The following is a 17400-nucleotide window of genomic DNA, read 5'->3' on the forward strand; positions in this document are numbered from 1 at the left end:
GCCTCCAGAGGGCTGCATGGCTCCCAACATGAGCTGCTCATGTTGGTGAGTGAGCTGCACAGCCAGAAGAGATCATCTGGGAGGAAGGTAAGTACCAGTGTTCCCTCAAAGGCGTTCACATGTGCATGCACAAACAAGTTGTTTTATGTGTGCTCAGTTAATTTTAGATCCTGCTCAGGCTGAATCAGGAAGGGCCCATTCTGAATGCACCTACACACACACACTGCCTCGCTACTGCTGCCCAGGACAAAACGTATTCTGCACACAGATGAAAAAAAAATTAGAAGGAACACTGATAGGTGCTATCCTGCCTTCCCTTCCCTGCCTGACTTTGTGAATGACCTCAGGATGCCATCCAGTGTTATCCAAAGTTTTGCATCTCAGTATTGAGATTCAGTTGGTTCAGATAAAATAATCCTATCCCATAAACTGGGCTTATGTGGAGCGAGCTAAACAAAGAAAGTTCTTATGAAGACTATTTAAGAGCGTAACAAAAAATAGCCCACATGGAACAGCTCTCTGTGGATTGTACCATTTCAGAATGTAGGTGGGGGGTCACATTTGAATGCTTCTTCATGTCTAAAACATGCTAGTTAGTAAACTAGTATGTATGAAAGAAGGTTTTGCTAACACCTTTTTCCTAATATACCAACTTTCCATGGACAGGGAAGCATTGAATGGGAGAGCATTCAAACAAGTGATTTGTTAGTTGTCTTCAAACCCTCTTACGGAGAATAAAAGCCACAAAACCTAGCCACAAATCTAAGAGAGAGAAGCGCTGATTATATTAATATCATATTTTCTTTAAAGCGTTACCACAATTGCTACCAGACTTTGTTAGCAGCTGATTTCCTGTGGACAACTTAGCCACTAACAATTATTTACTCTAGGTGTCACGGTCTCAGCAAAACCACACTGTGGATGCTAAGGAGAAAGATGCCACAGCTATGGGCAGGATTATTATTATTTCTTTCGAATTGGCATGTTACGATGCAGAAACAGCTTGAATTCCTCTACCTCTGCCAGTAACTGGTCCAATCATATTGAAGTCATTGCAAACTTTATTTTCTCCATGTATGGTCTTGCATGTCTGGAAAGTGCTTTCTGGTCTATAAATTTTGTGTCCTTTTATTCATAAAATAAAAGCTTGTGGCTCACATACAGCACAGATCACTACCCATGGAAGAGCAGGGTATGTATGCTGGCTCCATGAGTTGAAGGAGTGTTCATGCTTCTCTGTTGTTGAGAGCTTCCATGACTCTTAAGAAATGCATCACCACTGTAGTGTTGCTGCTCCCGTTGGGAATAATTGGAGCACTGTCACTGCAGCAGTGACACAATTCTTAGGACCCAGGAAGACTCTCCAAGCTAGGTAGAAGCAAGGATGCAGTTTGGAGTCACACACACACTCAGTGTGTGTCGCACTGTAAGTGAGCCAATGCTTGTTGGTATATGCAGTGTGTATGATCTCTGGTTTCAAAGTCATAATGATTTTGTCACATTGGACAAGATAGGGATGGGTGGATTTATCAGATTGCATTTCATTATTCTTCATTGTATTAGTGGTGTTTTGGATTCACTCGACCTGTCTTTTGATTTTCTTTGAATCCTGTAATTAATTTTGGAGTATGTAGATATGCAGTCCTTTTCATTCATGTGATTTTTTTTTGTTACTTACAGGTAGATCATGAGTGGCGTACAGTATTTTATGTTAGCAGTGCAGTTATATTTAAACTCATCCCTAGTCCTTGAAAACATTGTTCAGCTGAGACATGGAGAAAGCAGGTCACCACAGCAGTGTAATTAATGCTAGAAAAGGTCAGGCTGGTGTCATAGGTTCACCCCAATTTAAGTCAGTCAATCTGTGTCTAAGCGCCAAGAGATGTGGCTCCAATGAAACACACAAGTTCATCCAATGTGATTTACGTATCTTTAAACTTGTAAAAGACTCAGACCCTAGGTGCGTTAGAAGGAAGATACTCTGTGTGTGCAGTGTGCAAAATTTCATTTTAATTGCATCAGTATTGCTTTGAGTAAAGCATCCGACAGATTTCCTGGAGATTTTTTCCTACCTGAAGTTTATTTTGCTCAAAAATAATCCACCTAATAACTTCAGTTAAATACATATATTCCAGTTACTGCATTAACGTTGATGCACAATTCTATTAATAAATATATAAGGAATACTTATATCATGTATTGTGAATCATATTTGTAAATTTGACTGACCTGCAAAGAAAAAAAAATCATACTAACACAAATAAATGGGACAAATGGGAAGTTTGTTGGAAGTAACCAAGTAGCAGTCAAATGTCCAGAAAACCAGATCAAAAGAATGACAAAAACTATCAGTGCCAATCCATGACAATTCAAAATCCCCAAATCTGGGGTAAAATTTGGAAAGAGAAATTTGAATGTAAACCTTGTACAAAGACAAGGAAAATACAGTCTACAAAAACTGGCCAACATCCTAATGAAGCACCAGTGCTCCTGCTGAGTTCTAGACTGACACAGCATGGGCACTCATGTGAGGGGGAGGTATTTGGATGACAACCCCTTCCCTTGCAAGTCCTCTGTGCCATTGAAAGAGTATGTTGGCTGACATTCTGCACAGTGTTAGAATTGCATAACAGGAGCTCATTGGTGGAAGACTCTTCCTTGAAGCTCCACCCAGCATGTTGCCAAGTAGGAAAATGTGTACAGAAGGGGAGGGGCTGAGTGATTTTTTTTCGCCCCTCTCTCTCTTCCCTCCAGAAGACCTTCAGGAATATGTCCTTGAGGGTTAGGACATAGGGAAATATTTCAAAAATTCAAAAAAAGTCAAAAATTCCTTTTAGAGGGAGGAGAGAACTACAAATATAACATAAGACAATGCAGTTAAAGATATATTTGGTATTATGAGGTTGTTTGGAACAGTAGCATAAATTCTAATGGCCATCAAAAATATTCTCACACTGCAATATATATCTGCTACACTCATACCACACATTTATTAGCTTCATTAACAGATTTTTCAAATTGGACCACCAACATTTCAGGGATCAGGTTTATTTATTTATTTCCAAATTAATATCTGCACAAAACACATTCCTCAAAGCACATCAGCTATGTCATAGTCTAGAATACCATTCTATCCCTTTTGGATAGGGAAACCATTGGAAAATGTGAAATTTATTTTGTTTAAATATTGGTCCTCTTGAGTTGTTTGAAGTCAGCAAGGAAAGAGTTCTACATGGTTTTTGTCTTCAAAAGAATAGGTAATAACAGATGGGCTGCCTAAGAAATGCCTCCTCACTGTCCCTTGCCACACCAATCACTGTTTGGTTGTGATAGTTTTTTTCTTCCTGCTGTGTGGGAGAATTTTTTTTGAAATTATTTGCTGCTTGAAAATGCTAAATGCACACTCTTCTCAGGTAGCATGCGTTAAAGGGTGCTTGAAGGCAGAGTGTAGGGAAACAACAGCTTAAAGTGGACAAACATTTTCCTTTAGCCTACAGGCCTTTCCCACTCAAACCTCATTTCTCTAACCAATTATGAGCTTTTCCTACCAAACCTTCACCTTTTCTCTTTTTGTAGTTTGTTTCTGACAAGGAAAACACAGTGTGCAGGATTTGAAACCTCTAATAATTATTAACTCCTTTTTCTATTAACCCCAGCCTTCCCCTTCCCCTTTCTCCATCTTGTTTTCTCCTCCCTTCCTTTCCTGAACATCTTGGGCCACATTACAGAAACTTCAAATGAGAAAATTTCTGAATAGAAGCAACTAACTCCAGTGACTAAGATACAGCAACAATCTAATCCTGTGTATTACATGTTCTTCCACTCAATACACCATATACTGTCCAGATTATGGGGCTCCAAATTACCAGATCCGGTTTGCACAGTGATACTGCCATCCTAGTGATCCACTATGCTTTTATGTTTGATTTCTGGACTTCTTCCAGACCTCATAAGCTGCTTTCTGCAGGTTACATTGGTATTCTCCTTTTCTTTACATGTTACCAGTGTGTGTACCAATACACACACCATTGATTAGCACTGCACACAAAGTAATCTTTCTGCGATTTCACAATCACCTCATATTTCCATTTTGAGCTGTGGTTTAAATCAATGCAAATGTGTGTATGTATGCACGCAACATTGCAATTTCTCCTCATTTTATTCAGAAATCATTTAAAATTACTTGGGACCATTTACGTAAGTGCCCAGAAGTGCTCAGTACTCTGGTTTCCACCAGTAGCTTCATTACTGTGGAGAGTACTTTCAGTTCTGCTTCAGTATGACTATTCTCTCCAACTACCTTCAGTGAAAGCAGTCAAGTCAAGACCACAAACAATTGGCCATATCCCTCCCATGTGTAGTAATTCAGTGCTCTGTTTATCGTACCCTTGGCAAATAAGGTACCATGCTTCTGAAGGAAGTGTGAAGCTGACATATCTATGGAAAATAGTAGTCAGTGACCCCAATCTATCTAAAAAGTTAGTCATGTCTGAGTCCTAGTGAAAGCAATGAGACTTAAATTAATCATGACTAGCTCATTCCATTGGTTTCCATGGGACTGAGTCATGACTAACGTTTGCTGAATCAGTGCCCAAGTCCTTTAGGTATCTCCATAAACTGTATAATATACATTTCTCCTTTTATTTTCCATCAGTAACACCATGTTACATGCAACATTTTTAATACAGACCTTTGCACAGTTGGGTACTACAGTTTGGGGACATGTCCCTTAATCCCAGTAATGATCAGTCAAAGAGGCACAATTAAGAACATTGGTGCAGTTGACCATGCTTCTCTTGATCGAGTGATCCTTTGTGGCCATGGGAACTCCAATGTGCACTCCGAGCTCCTCTGCCCACCTTCCTTATTCACTTCAACAGAGGAATAGCTCACTAGGCATAATGGGATGCATGCATGGAACTGTCACCTCAATGAAAATGAACTGGGAAACTCACACAGAAGCTCCATATGTAGATGGGGCACTGAACATCAGGGGTTCTGAACACAGGGATATTTTCAATTTTCCTACCTGGGATTAGAGGGCTTGTTAAAAACCAGAGTGGATTATATGTTTCAAGATTCATTCAAATATTTATCTTTCACATATGTAACTAAGAAAGAAATATTAAATATTGTAATGTTTCATTTATAAAGACAATAATATTTAAAAGCTAACATGAAATCAAGCTGCTAAATTTAATACATTTTCTGTTCTGTCCAGCAGTTCATTTATATATAACTGCCCTGAGTAGATGCTAAATGCTGCTTAGCAAAATGGCCTTTAGAGTTTCAAAAACAAAATAACTTGAAAAAGCTACTCAAAGGTAATGCAATGCATCTCAGGCATATTTTGTTTGTATTAAGAAGAATGTAGGGTCCACCCTTTACTTATCCATACACACATATCTACTGCACAATAAAACCAGGAATGATGTTCAGAAGATTTAGCTGTGCTTGTTGGAATGTCATGGGATTATTGAGCAGCTTTTGCTGAAAGACATGATTTTAAATAGTGAAACAAATCTCATGTTTTAGACATTATAAAACATTGTCACTTTAAATTGTGTTCATCATGTCTTTGTTTTTAACTGTTTGCAAAACCACATGGAATGCCTCTTAATAAAATAACAATGTAGTTCAGACCTGCAGGTCGCAGCCATAATCTTCTGGTCTATTACAACATGATACAAATATGTAAACTTTGTCATTGGAAAGGTTTCTTGTTTTGAGTAGCCTTACATTCCTTAATTTAGTCCTAGCAATCATCAAGCTATTGCATGCCCCATTCATGAGAAGTTATGTTTTCTTGGAATGATGTAGCTTAAACAGTTACATTTCAAACATTACATCCTTACCTAGAGCTTCCTTTAAATTATATTAATTTAAAATATCTATTGAATGATAGCTTAAAAAAAAACAACAACCCCAAAACAAATGAATGGGTTGGTTTTATGAAAATGACTCTTTACAGTAAGTAAAAAAGATTTATCACAGTTTTGGTAACTTGCATGAGTTCATATTGAAACAAGATCCTTCACATGTTCTTGATGGATTGGAAGTTGTTGTGCTCTAGGGACATTCACTGGTATGACCTGAAACAGTACACGCCATAGAGCTTGTGCTTTTTATCTGGGAAGCCCACAAAGCGTACTGCTGCTTCAGTAGGACTGCAGCGTTTCCTGGGCTTGGAGATGGGGTACCGGACGCTGCCATCAGCCAGCCAGCCAGCATCACAGCGGTCATAGCCTAGCAGTTTCCAGGCTGCAAACATTTGGCCTACTTTAGCAATCTGTGCACCATCTTTGAGGCAGGCTTGCACTGCTTCATCGTAGGTCAGCTTGGTCGGGTGTATTAGGTAGTAAAAACGGCCTAATGAAAAGAGAGGAAAGAATAGAAGTGCATGAAAAGATTAACAAGCTGCAGCTGAAATACATTTTCCCCTTGATGCAATCAGGGAATCTCAGATCCACAACTGGCAATGTCAAATACCAGCTCTTTGCTTTAAATCATTATATTTTATGGCTGCTTCCAATAGCTCTTATCCTATAATCCCTTTCCCCTTCAAAAATCTGAAGTAAGTGCATATTCTGCAATGTTTCCTACAAATAAATGTCTGACATTCCTTGAGGCCCTTCATATGACCTGTGTGAAGCACCCGAAGGGTTTGCACATTTGCTGCATTCCAGAGTAAAGCAGTGCAGGCACTTGATTGGAGAGGGAATATGATTTTTGCCAATCTCCCCTTCCCTTTGAAGTGTCCAAAATATGTCCTGGAGGGCCACACAGCCCTATTTGGGGAGGGGCAGTCACAGAGCACTTCAGAGGGGAAGATGGGCTAAACCTGCCCACCATGTGCAAGCACCCACACTGCTTTATTCTGGAATGCAGCCAATGCATGTATGTTTCTTTGCTGCACGCACCCCAGAAGTCAGGATTTGAGCCAATAAGGTTGTTCACATGACCTTGTAACCTGGGGTGGGGAGGTCTGAGGTGGGAAGGCAGGACACACCTATTCCCCCTCTCCAGATGATCCTCATGGTGTCTTCCGCTGTGCCACTCATGCACTCACACAGGCCACGCTGCTGGGAGCGGTATGGCTATCTGAAAAGAAGCCTGGCCTCCAAAAATCCTGCAATGCACTGTGCAAGAAGCACTGTACTAGGATTTCCCCACTGCCCAGCACGCTAGCCACCCGGCTCTGTGGCAGCCACACAGAGGGGACAAAGTTAGAAGGACACGCTAGCAACCTTCTACCACAGCAAAAGCCCAGATAAAATATTCGGGCTACTCGATTATGGCACTCCACACAAGCAGACCTATCCCCAGTGTCTACTCTATGCAAAAAGAATCCCACGTGAAGAGTGCTTGATTATTTGTTCTCCCTATTTGTCACTCCAAGTGGTGTTTGCCTGGTAATAACTGATCTTAGTGAAACTGCCCCTATGTTTTAAAACGTCCTGGGACTTGCTCTGCCCCACACTGAACCTTGAGAAAGGTTCTCAAGAAAACTGCTTGAGAGTGCCACTGTTTATGCCATTTGGTGGCAAACCTAAATGCTCTGTGCCAGAGGCGTAACAAGGCTGGAGTGGGCCCAGAGACAAAATTTTAAAATGGGCCCCTCGCGCGCGCACACACACACACCACAATATACAGTCATGTGACTTGCCTCTGGGGGGCCCCTCGAGGTGTGGGGGGCCCCCAGGCAGCCGCCTCCCCTTGCCTAATAGTAGTTACGCCACTGCTCTGTGCTTTAGCATATGCTTGAAAAACATATTTATGACTAGGAAATGTTTTAATTACTCTGAAAGGCGTGTGTTTAAGGTTGCCAGGTCCAGATGGTGAAAAAAGTTGATATACATCACCAAAAAAGTGGGGGGGAAAGAGAACATTTTTCACCAAAAAAGGTCTCCACTCTGCATAAAATTTGCATATGTTTATTGGTATTATATATGCAATAAAAATTGGATAATTTGAGAATAAATACAGCTCACCACCATGAAGCTGATGAGCAGGTGAACTGTATGTCTGCTCAGTCTGCTGTCTAGGTGCAGAGTTCGCAAGGCCCCTGCTTCTTAACCATAAATTCACCCCCTGTTTAGGTTTACCGCACAGATAGTCCTCTGTCCTCTGCCCCATAGGTCACCCAGCCTGCTCTCCCCAGCCAGGCCAGCAACTTCACCTCTTGGCTCAAGGCAGGGGAGCCAGCTAGCTACTGACCCAACCTCTTTGAATATTGGCCCAGCAGTGCATGCACAGTTTCCCACTTGCTTGCTGTTCTCTACGACTACACACATTTGTAGGTGCTCCCCTGTCCCCAAAAGACTCACAATCCAAAAAGAAACAGAAGATAAAACCAGCATCAGTCATCGAAGGCAGGCTGTGCTGGGGTTGGTCTCCATGATAAAGAGAAGAGATTCACCACTTTAAAAGGTGCCCCTTTACTCAGTTAGCAGGGGTAGTTGCTAACTGAGTAAAGTTAGTCAGCTAACTCCTTGGCACTACCACCACCACCACATGAAGGAAGCAAGCTGCACCTCCCAGGCCCACCTATCTGTGCTCCTGCCTCACACGGCTTTGCAACCTGCCACTGAAGCAGAACCTTCACTCTGGCTTCTCCATTGGATGGATGGTCAGGAAGATGCTGACAGGGGAAAGAGACAGTGAGGAGATTCTCACAATCAGCAAAAAGCCGGCTAAGGGAGCCTAGCCCGCTTTTTGCTGCGCGGCTCCTGGCAGCAAACCCTCCTCACTCCCTCTCCTCTTAGACAAAGTTAGCGGAGCAAGCACTCTGCTAACCCCATCTTTTTTATCGTGTACTGCCACGGTGTGGCTCCGTGCCGCGGCGACACGTGAGAAGACCCCTGCCGGGAAGCTGAAACAAGCCCTCCAGGATGCCCCACATGGTCGCGCGGGGCATCCTGGGACTTCCGGGGGCTGCACAGCCCCTGATCCCCGCAGCCCTCACTGGCTCAGTGACAGAGCCGGCAGTCGTGAGGGCAGCCGATCCGGCCCCCCAGGGCTTCCCTTCCAATCGTCTGCAGGGAGAGCGGACTAAGCCCGCTCTCCCCACAAGCCCCCTAAAGGCAAGTCTCACTGATCGTGAGACTCGCCTCACTAAAAGAGAAGCTGCTCATGAGAGCAAATCGAACAAAATGTCCCAGCTGCTCCCCAGCACTTCAAACACCACAGCACATGGAAAGAAAAGGTATTTGGTCCCCCAAATAGTTGCATGCCCTCTATAAATGTACCTAGTTGGCAACCATGTATGCAACCATGTATGCGTGTGTGTTTGAAATGAGATGCTAAGGAAGCAGCTTCTGCTATGCATTATGTGTGTATTGTGCATGAGAAGGAGGCATGAAAGAAACGAGGGCTCTTAGCCAAATCATTCGAAATCACAGCCAAATCAATACAAGTTAGATCCCACTCCTCAAGCACTTTGCAATAGCAGGAGTTCTGCACTAGCACTCCTGCCAGTGACAACTATTCTATGGGAGACTGTCACATGAGAAGGATCTTACAGCAAAGTCATCACTGCAGATCATACATAAGATAGTTATTTCTGCAAGGAAAACTCAAAGTCTGCACATCTTCAGGGCGGTCCCTGATTTCTCCTTATGATTAGTCAGAGATGGCCTAGCCTGCCATGCTGGCTGTTTATTTTGTTTCCACAAAGTGATACAACTAATTAAACTGCACGGGATGCAGTTGCATAAATTTAATCAGGTCCTTATGGAACAATTTAGCTGGCCATGAATCAGGTAAACATTTACACAATGTTTAACTCTAGTTTTCCATGGTGGTTTTTTTTTTTTGGAACTGCAAACTCAGGGTTGAAGAATGCTTACCCAAAGCAACAGAAAAAAGAAAAAAAGAGTTTACTCTTTGCATATTTTAAGGCCAATGCATTTCATTGTGAAATTGTGCACATACGTAAGCAGAGAATGGGAGCATCTCTTAGTCTGTGGGCTACAGGCCAAACATCTGCTCTCCAACATGCATACAAGTTAAGATACATGGAAGAGGCCCACAATGGAGTCACAGAAGACAGTCCAGATTGTGGCTGAGGAGGAAAATCTGTTGTGTGATGGTCCCTGACCTTCTTGTATACAGCAGCAGTTTCCAGGCCTTTGAGCAAATCCATTGATTTGACAGACCATGGTTGAGCTACTATTGCATTCCTATTTCAGTACAAATGGTTTCATAGGATGTGGTGAAGAATAACTTATTTAGGAATGGAGCAGGTTTTGTACATCTAACAACCCAATCCTGTGCAATGTTAGACTGAGACAGAAGTTCATAAAATCTGGATCATTTCCAACTCTTTCCCCTCTCCAACATAGCCTTACATCCCCCAAACTGGTTCTGACAACTATGCAACCCCTAACCAGGTTTCATCACCCACCAGTGATCCATTTGAAGAAAAAGAAATCGCGGGATTAAGTATACCTTTTCTGATCTGGTAACCTTTCCCTCTCAATCTGGTTGTGTGAGGCATCTCTACAGTTACTCCATGTAAGAAAAATGCACAGTAGTTCTGCTTAGGGGCTCTCTCATTCCACTTTGGGGGTAAGTTAATGAGACCTTTCTCATGAGTAGTGTGAAAGGGCAAGAGGGTTAGCAGGGAGGAAGCCTTAAGAAGCTTACCTCCCTGCAGACGAGCAGGTCCTCTCCTCTGGGCAAGTGGGTTGGCCACCCAGATGATTACCGGCTGCTACTGGTTGCTCTGAGGGTCGGGGTGCTTTGCCCCGTGTCACCGGATGCTTTGCCCCGTGTCACCCCGCCCCTCTGGAGCTCCATAATGCACACATGCACGAGTGCACGGTGCATTATGGGGATCCTCTCTCTCCTCCCTGGAGCCGACCGGGAGCCTCGCAGTCAGCCAGCCACGGCTGGCAGATGATTAAAAAATGGGGTTAGGAGAGCACTTGTTTTAGAGGGAGGCTCTGTAGGTGGATTTGCCACCACGGTGCTGACAGGATTGGGCCCGATCCTGGTGGTACACATGCGCATGCAAAACCAGGCTGGGCTTCCTTAGCCCAATTTTGCACATGCCTGTGAATAGCTTCATAGTGCAGTTGAGCCTTGGCAGTGGTCATTGCTAAAGCTGAGCCCTGGTACAAGTCATGACATACTGTCAATCCCTGCACCAGCAAGCATTAACTACCTCATGTCAATTACCTCATCTATATAGATGGATGGGAAAATAGCCTTTTCACTCATTCCCTTTTGTCTGTTTTTGCTATCCAATCATATACAGACATGAAGGTGCAGAGTGTGACACCGTTCCTATTTTAAACATAGGGGCAACTCTAGAACAGGTAGGTTGAGGGAGCAAAGGGGTCACAAACAATACTATTAGGGAGTGAGGATTTTTTTTTTTGTAAGTTCAATACTTTTAGAGGTTAGGTAATTAATATTTGTTTATATACTATTTTTTGAAATAGTTATAATAATTATGATCCTTGGACAGAGAACCAGTGTCTGTGGACAAGCAGGAGGTACTGGCAGACTCTGGGTGACCCACAGATATATTGGTTTCACAAAAATCTGAAGACAAAAACTCCCCAAACTGTCTCCATGTAGTCAATGGGACAGAATGTTCATGGATTCAGTGCAGAGCTAATGGAACTCATTAGATGGAGCGGGGCCTTGATCAAAAAGAGCAGGAAATTTCTCAAGACAGCCACCCCTTCTGCTGTCTAATAGTCTCTGCAGAAGAAAATGTTGAAACTCTGCAGCTCCCCACCAATCAGGTACTCCTGTTCTGTTTCTGAAGGGGAAGGATTTTGACACAGTTAATATCTTGGTGTTATGAAGTATTGACCTCCCAGGTGCTGGTGGGCATGTTTTGAGGGAACTTTCTCACAACTTCTCAGCTTTATGGGAACACTTTGGATAGTAAGATAACCAAAATAAAACTTAGAAGAAATGTGCCTTAACCCACTCTGTAGCAGTTACACAAAATAGAAGACCCCTGCTTCTTACTTAACATTTATTAACTCGTGTATGTTAAGAGCTTTTAGGATGGACAAAGGATCTGGAATGAAAAAGAATGGATTATGAACATAAGAACAGCCCTGCTGGATGAACATAAGAACAGCCCAAGGCCCATCTAGTCCAGCATCCTATAAGGGAAGGTGGTCTGGCTTTTACTGTCCCAAGCTTCTTGCTTGCTCCAAATTCCTCCATCTTCTACCACAAGGAAGAAACTGGTCTATGTTTGGAAATATATCTGATCAAGAAATAAAGGAACATGTGAAAAGTGTTATCGAGATAGCCTGTTTGGGGGCTCCCAGCAGCACCCCTACACCTGGTTTGTTGCTACAGGCTTGTAGTTTCCATTTTGCCTCTCTGAACTCATGAGAATGTGGGCTTACCATTTGGCTTACATGAGCTAACTCATGAGGGTATGTCACTTGGCAAGTAGCATGGGAAAAGTGGCTCTAGTCAAGTTTAACTCGTGACTGCAGGAGGACTATCCCTCTGCTCGCCTCCATGATTGCTATCCAGGTGAGGAAGCCGAAGTAGACACAGGTTAATTAAGCACTAGTCTTCTAAAGAAATAGCCAGATGCTCTCCTCTATGTTGGCACATCAGATCAACTCATCTTAAGATACGAGGCAACAGGCTCATATCTCTCTCTAACAGAAGTGTTAATGGCTGGCTAAGGACTGGAGGCATGCTTGTTAAAACATTCCAAGGCACTCGCAAGGTCTTTCCTGACAACATGAGATAAGCTCTGATGCGCCCATTTCACTCCATCCCGCACAGGTTCCTCAACCTATTCACCCCACTGTGCTGGTAGAGCACACCCCCACCAAAATTTGAACTGGAAACAATGTATTATTTTGTCCAGCACCACTGTGACCCTTTTCAGCAGAAAGGTGTGGTCAGCATTCTGCCTCAGGGCAAGATGTGGCTTATTTCAGCCCTCAAGACCACCAAGCAGTGAGGCTCTTCTCACGATCAGTGAGAAGAACCTCTAGGGGGTTCGTGGGGAGAACGGGCTTAGCCCGCTCTCTCCACACAGAAGCAGGGCACCAGCCCTGGGCGGCTGGATTGGCCACCCACACGACTGCCGGCTCCATTACAGAGCTGGCGGGGGCTGGGAGGATCAGGGGCTGCACGGCCCCCAGAAGCTACAGCATGCCCTGCGCGAGCGTGCAGGGCGACCCCCGAGCCGGGAGGCTGCTTTTCAGCCTAGATTGAATATGAGAAAAGGATGACAAGGATGTCCACTTTCCCCATTACTTTTTATATTAGTACTGGAAGTGCTCTGTAGAAATATTAGAGAAGATGATCAATTACAAGACCCAAAAATTGGGAAACAAGAGTACAAACTAAGAACCTTTGCGGATGATGTAGTGTTTTTTTTAGAAAATCCATTAGAGAAGATCGGAAGACTCTTGGAAAAAATACAACAATTTGGCCAACTAGCTGGGTTTTATATAAATAAGATTAAAACAAAGGTGTTGACAAAAAATATGGATCAGAGATCTAAGGACAGACTTTTGAAATAAGTAAACTGAAAGTGGAGAAAAAATTTAAATATTTGGGCGTCTGGTTGACAAATAATAACTCTTTGTTGTTTTCAAATAACTATATTAAAATATGGAATACAGTAAAAATCGACTTGTAAAGATGGACTAGAATGAACTTATCTTTAATAGGAAGAATTTCAGTTGTGAAAATGAATGTTTTACCTAAAATGCTGTTTCTTTTTCAGACTATTCCTATAATTAATACTTTAACTTGTTTTAAGCAATGGCAGAGGGATATAACTAAATTTGTTTGGCAGGGTACAAGACCAAGAATTAACTTTAAAAATTTAACAGATGCTAAAGAAAGAGGTGGTCTTACCCTGCCAGACTTAAGGTTGCATTTTGATGCTGTTTGTTTGACATGGTTAAAAGAATGGATAACATTAAGAAATTCTAGAATACTTGATTTGGAAGGATTTGATAGAAGGTTCGGATGGCATTCATATTTGTGGTATGACAAAAGTAAAATACATAAAGATTTTCTGAATCACTATGTAAGAAGGAGTCTAATGAGAGTGTGGGTAAAATATAAAAAATGGCTGGAACCTAAAACTCCATTATGGTTATCCCCAATTGAAGCTTTAGTACGTAAAGAGATAAATATGCAACCGCAATGGGGTACCTATAGGGATCTGTTGTGTTTTCAAGAAAAGGGCTGTAAGTTAAAAAATCTAATTGAAGTACAAAATTTGGTCAGTAATTGGTTTCAGTACCATCAGTTAAATGAAGTTTTAAAGAAGGAATTCAAACTTGGATTTGAGGATCAAATGTCGAGATTTGAGAAGGAGCTTTGTGAAAACGATGAAAAATTAGTGTCCAAGTGGAGGAGACAAGAGATGAAGTGGTTAAAATGACTATGATAAAATGGGCTCAAGATGTGGGTCATAATATAGATATGGCAGCTTGGGAAAAATTATGGAAAACTGATTTAAAGTTCACTGCATGTTACACTTTAAAAGGAAATTATTATAAGATGATGTACAGGTGGTATTTGACGCCTAAAAAACTGGTGATAATGTATAAAAATGTTTCAAACAAATGTTGGAAATGTGGACATTGTGAAGGAACTTTTTTTTTTCATATGTGGTGGTCTTGTAGGAAGGCAAAGGCCTTTTGGGACATGATATATAATGAGTTAAAAAATTTTTTTTAAAATGACATTTCCTAAGAGCCCAGAATCCTTCCTGCTGGGAATAACGCAAGGAGAGTTTTCCACAAGAAATTTAACATTCTTCATGTATGCAACCACGGCGGCCAGAATAGTATATGCACAGAAATGGAAGGACAATGAACTGCCCTCAAAAGAAGATTGGCTGATAAAAATTTTGGAATATGCGGAGATGGCAAAACTTAGAGTACTGATAAGAGATCAAAATTTGGAATGTTTTAAAGAAGATTGGAAACCATTCTTACTGTACCTAAAGAACTATTTTCCTAATATTGATTTTTCAACAGGGTTTGAAATTTTGTAATATTAGCAAGTTGAGTAGACTAAAATTGAGTTTGGTAAGGTATAGGATATATGTTTTGAATTATTATAGCAAGAGTTAATTGTATAGTTAGTGATTTGCACTGATTGGTGAGCTGGAAGTCAATTTTTGTTTAATGTTTGATGTAATGAGATTTTCAAGATATTGTTAAAATCAATAAAAATTTAAAGCAAAAAAAAAAAAAAAGAGAGAGAGAGAGAGAGAGAGAAAGAAAGCTCCATTCTTCCCTATGGAAAAAATATTAAACTTTAAAAATTCATCAAAAATCTGCCCTTTGCCCAATTCCTTAGAAATTTGGGTGGTAGCTTCTACCCATTGGGCATTATCACCCCCACCCACTAGTTTTTCCCTGGGGCCATTTTTAAAAATCCAGAACATTTCAGATTTGGATTTTGCAATTTCGAACAAAGAACACAATTGAGGTGTTTCGGATTGGCTGATTTTGAACAAAGAACAAGAACAAGGGTGTTTTGGATTTGGGCCAAAAACAAAACAAGAAAGGGAAAAAAAACGCACAACCCTAATCCTTAATTATCTAAATGAAAACTAGGTGGTATATGTTTTGTTGTTAGTGGTAGCTAATTTCTTCAAGAAAAACAACATTTTCTATGACGATGCCCAGATTTTAGCCCCAGAAACATTTGCTTATCACTTCACTCCACCCGCCTGTGCCAAACTTACTCTGCTTTTGTTTACAGTTACAGGGAGATACTTTGCAATATTTAGCAGGGAGGTACTTCACAATACTGTATTCCGCCCACCCCACCTCGCTAGTTTAATCCACAATTAAATGCTGCTGCTGCTCTGGGCATTTGTTTTTGCATTTGTTTTAGTTTTGTTCTGTTGCAATTTGTTTTATATTTTCTTGTATTTTAAAATCCGATGTGAGCCACCTTGAGAGCCATCAAGACAATACTGTCAAAAGGCAGGGCAGGAATATTTCAAATAATTACAGTAATAAATAGTGCTCTGTGGGCATTTCTTTTCCTAAAGCACCAAATGAACCTTTTGAAAAAGAATTCAGCGTTCCTTACCTTTAAATGTAGAAGTAAAACAGAAGACATCATATCGACTTTGATCTTTGTTTGAGAAGCCGTAATTCCGGACTCCAGGCACTGTGTTCTTCCCACCACAAGGCTCCCTGGGTTTTGTGATAGGATATTGCACTGACCCATCACTGAGCCAGCCTGCATTGCACCAGTCCAGACCTGACCTCCATGCTTCATACAACTGGTCAAATGAAGCAATCACTGCATCTTGGTCCTGGCAGGCTTGCTGAGCCTCATAGAAGTTAAAGTGATAGCGCCCCAGCTGTGTACTGTAAGGGAACACGACGCCTAAAAAGGGGGAGAGTACATATGAAGAAAAAGGTAGAAAGACACAGAAAAGAAGAAAAAACCAAGATGTCATTGTTTACACATTCCCTCTAAATCTTCATCCATCATTCAAAACATCATAAATGTTAAACAGAACATTTAGTTCTGTTTAGTTCTCTTTAGTTAAACAGAAAGTCATTAGAAATAAGAAAATTCTTATTTTTTTTTCTATCAATGTAAATTCTATGTACATTTCATCAGTTAATCACAAGAATTCCTTGTGCATTTATCTTAGTACATGCCTTTGTTCTTATCCATGTTTGTAGTCTCAAATCTTGTTGCTATCACACAACTCTTCCCTTGAGTTCCTGAGTCCTTATTTCAAAGAATCAAAACTGAGGAAATGTTTTGTCAATCCTTTTCCTTACCAAATCAACCTAGGTGACTAACATCACTTCTTCCACTATTTCTCTCCATTTTCCCAACTGATATTTTTCTCAACACAGCCCTACCATCCTGACAGGAGAGGAGAGCTGATCTTGTGGTAGCACATGACTTGTTCCCTTAGCTAAGCAGAGTCCATCCTGGTTGCATATGAATGGGCAACTAGAAGTTTGAGCACTGTAAAATATTCCCCTTAGGGGATGGAGCTGCTCTGGGAAGAGCCGAAGTTTTCAAGTTTCGAGAGATTCCTGCCTGCAGACTTGGAGAAGCCGCTGCCAGTCTGTGAAGACAATACTGAGCTAGAGAGACCAGTGGTCTGACTCAGTATATGGCAGCTTCCTATATCCCTATGACCCTACCTGCTATGATATTTAAATAAACAGAAGCCCATGGTAAGATTTATAGTCTTAACTTCCTTTAAAATATCTTCCAAATTTTATCATAGATTTCAATATAACATTACCCAGTTTTTCAACCTTCCCATCTTCATGTTTTGCCTATGGTAATTCCATGGTATATCAGTATCCAACTATTCATGTTTCATCCAAATTGTGTTATTTCCCCCACTAACCCATTCTAAATGAGCCTGAATCTAGTAATAGAACT

At 41.5% G+C, this 17400-nt stretch overlaps 1 protein-coding gene across 3 annotated transcripts in view; it reads right to left on the reverse strand.

Moving 5' to 3' along the window:
• Positions 1 to 1988: 1988 nt before the first annotated feature.
• Positions 1989 to 17400, reverse strand: part of HAPLN1 (hyaluronan and proteoglycan link protein 1) — a 111905-nt gene continuing 96493 nt past the window's right edge. For all 3 annotated transcript variants that reach the window (XM_053300741.1, XM_053300742.1, XM_053300740.1), the window contains exons 4-5: positions 16069 to 16371; positions 1989 to 6369 (exon numbers count right to left, since the gene is read on the reverse strand). In XM_053300741.1, coding sequence (XP_053156716.1) covers positions 6080 to 6369; positions 16069 to 16371 — 593 coding nt within the window. In that variant the 3' untranslated portion in view covers positions 1989 to 6079. The remainder of the gene's footprint in view (positions 6370 to 16068; positions 16372 to 17400) is intronic.

The sequence above is a fragment of the Hemicordylus capensis genome, chromosome 2 (assembly GCF_027244095.1).
Source record: "Hemicordylus capensis ecotype Gifberg chromosome 2, rHemCap1.1.pri, whole genome shotgun sequence".
In the NCBI taxonomy this organism is placed as follows: Eukaryota; Metazoa; Chordata; class Lepidosauria; order Squamata; family Cordylidae; genus Hemicordylus; species Hemicordylus capensis.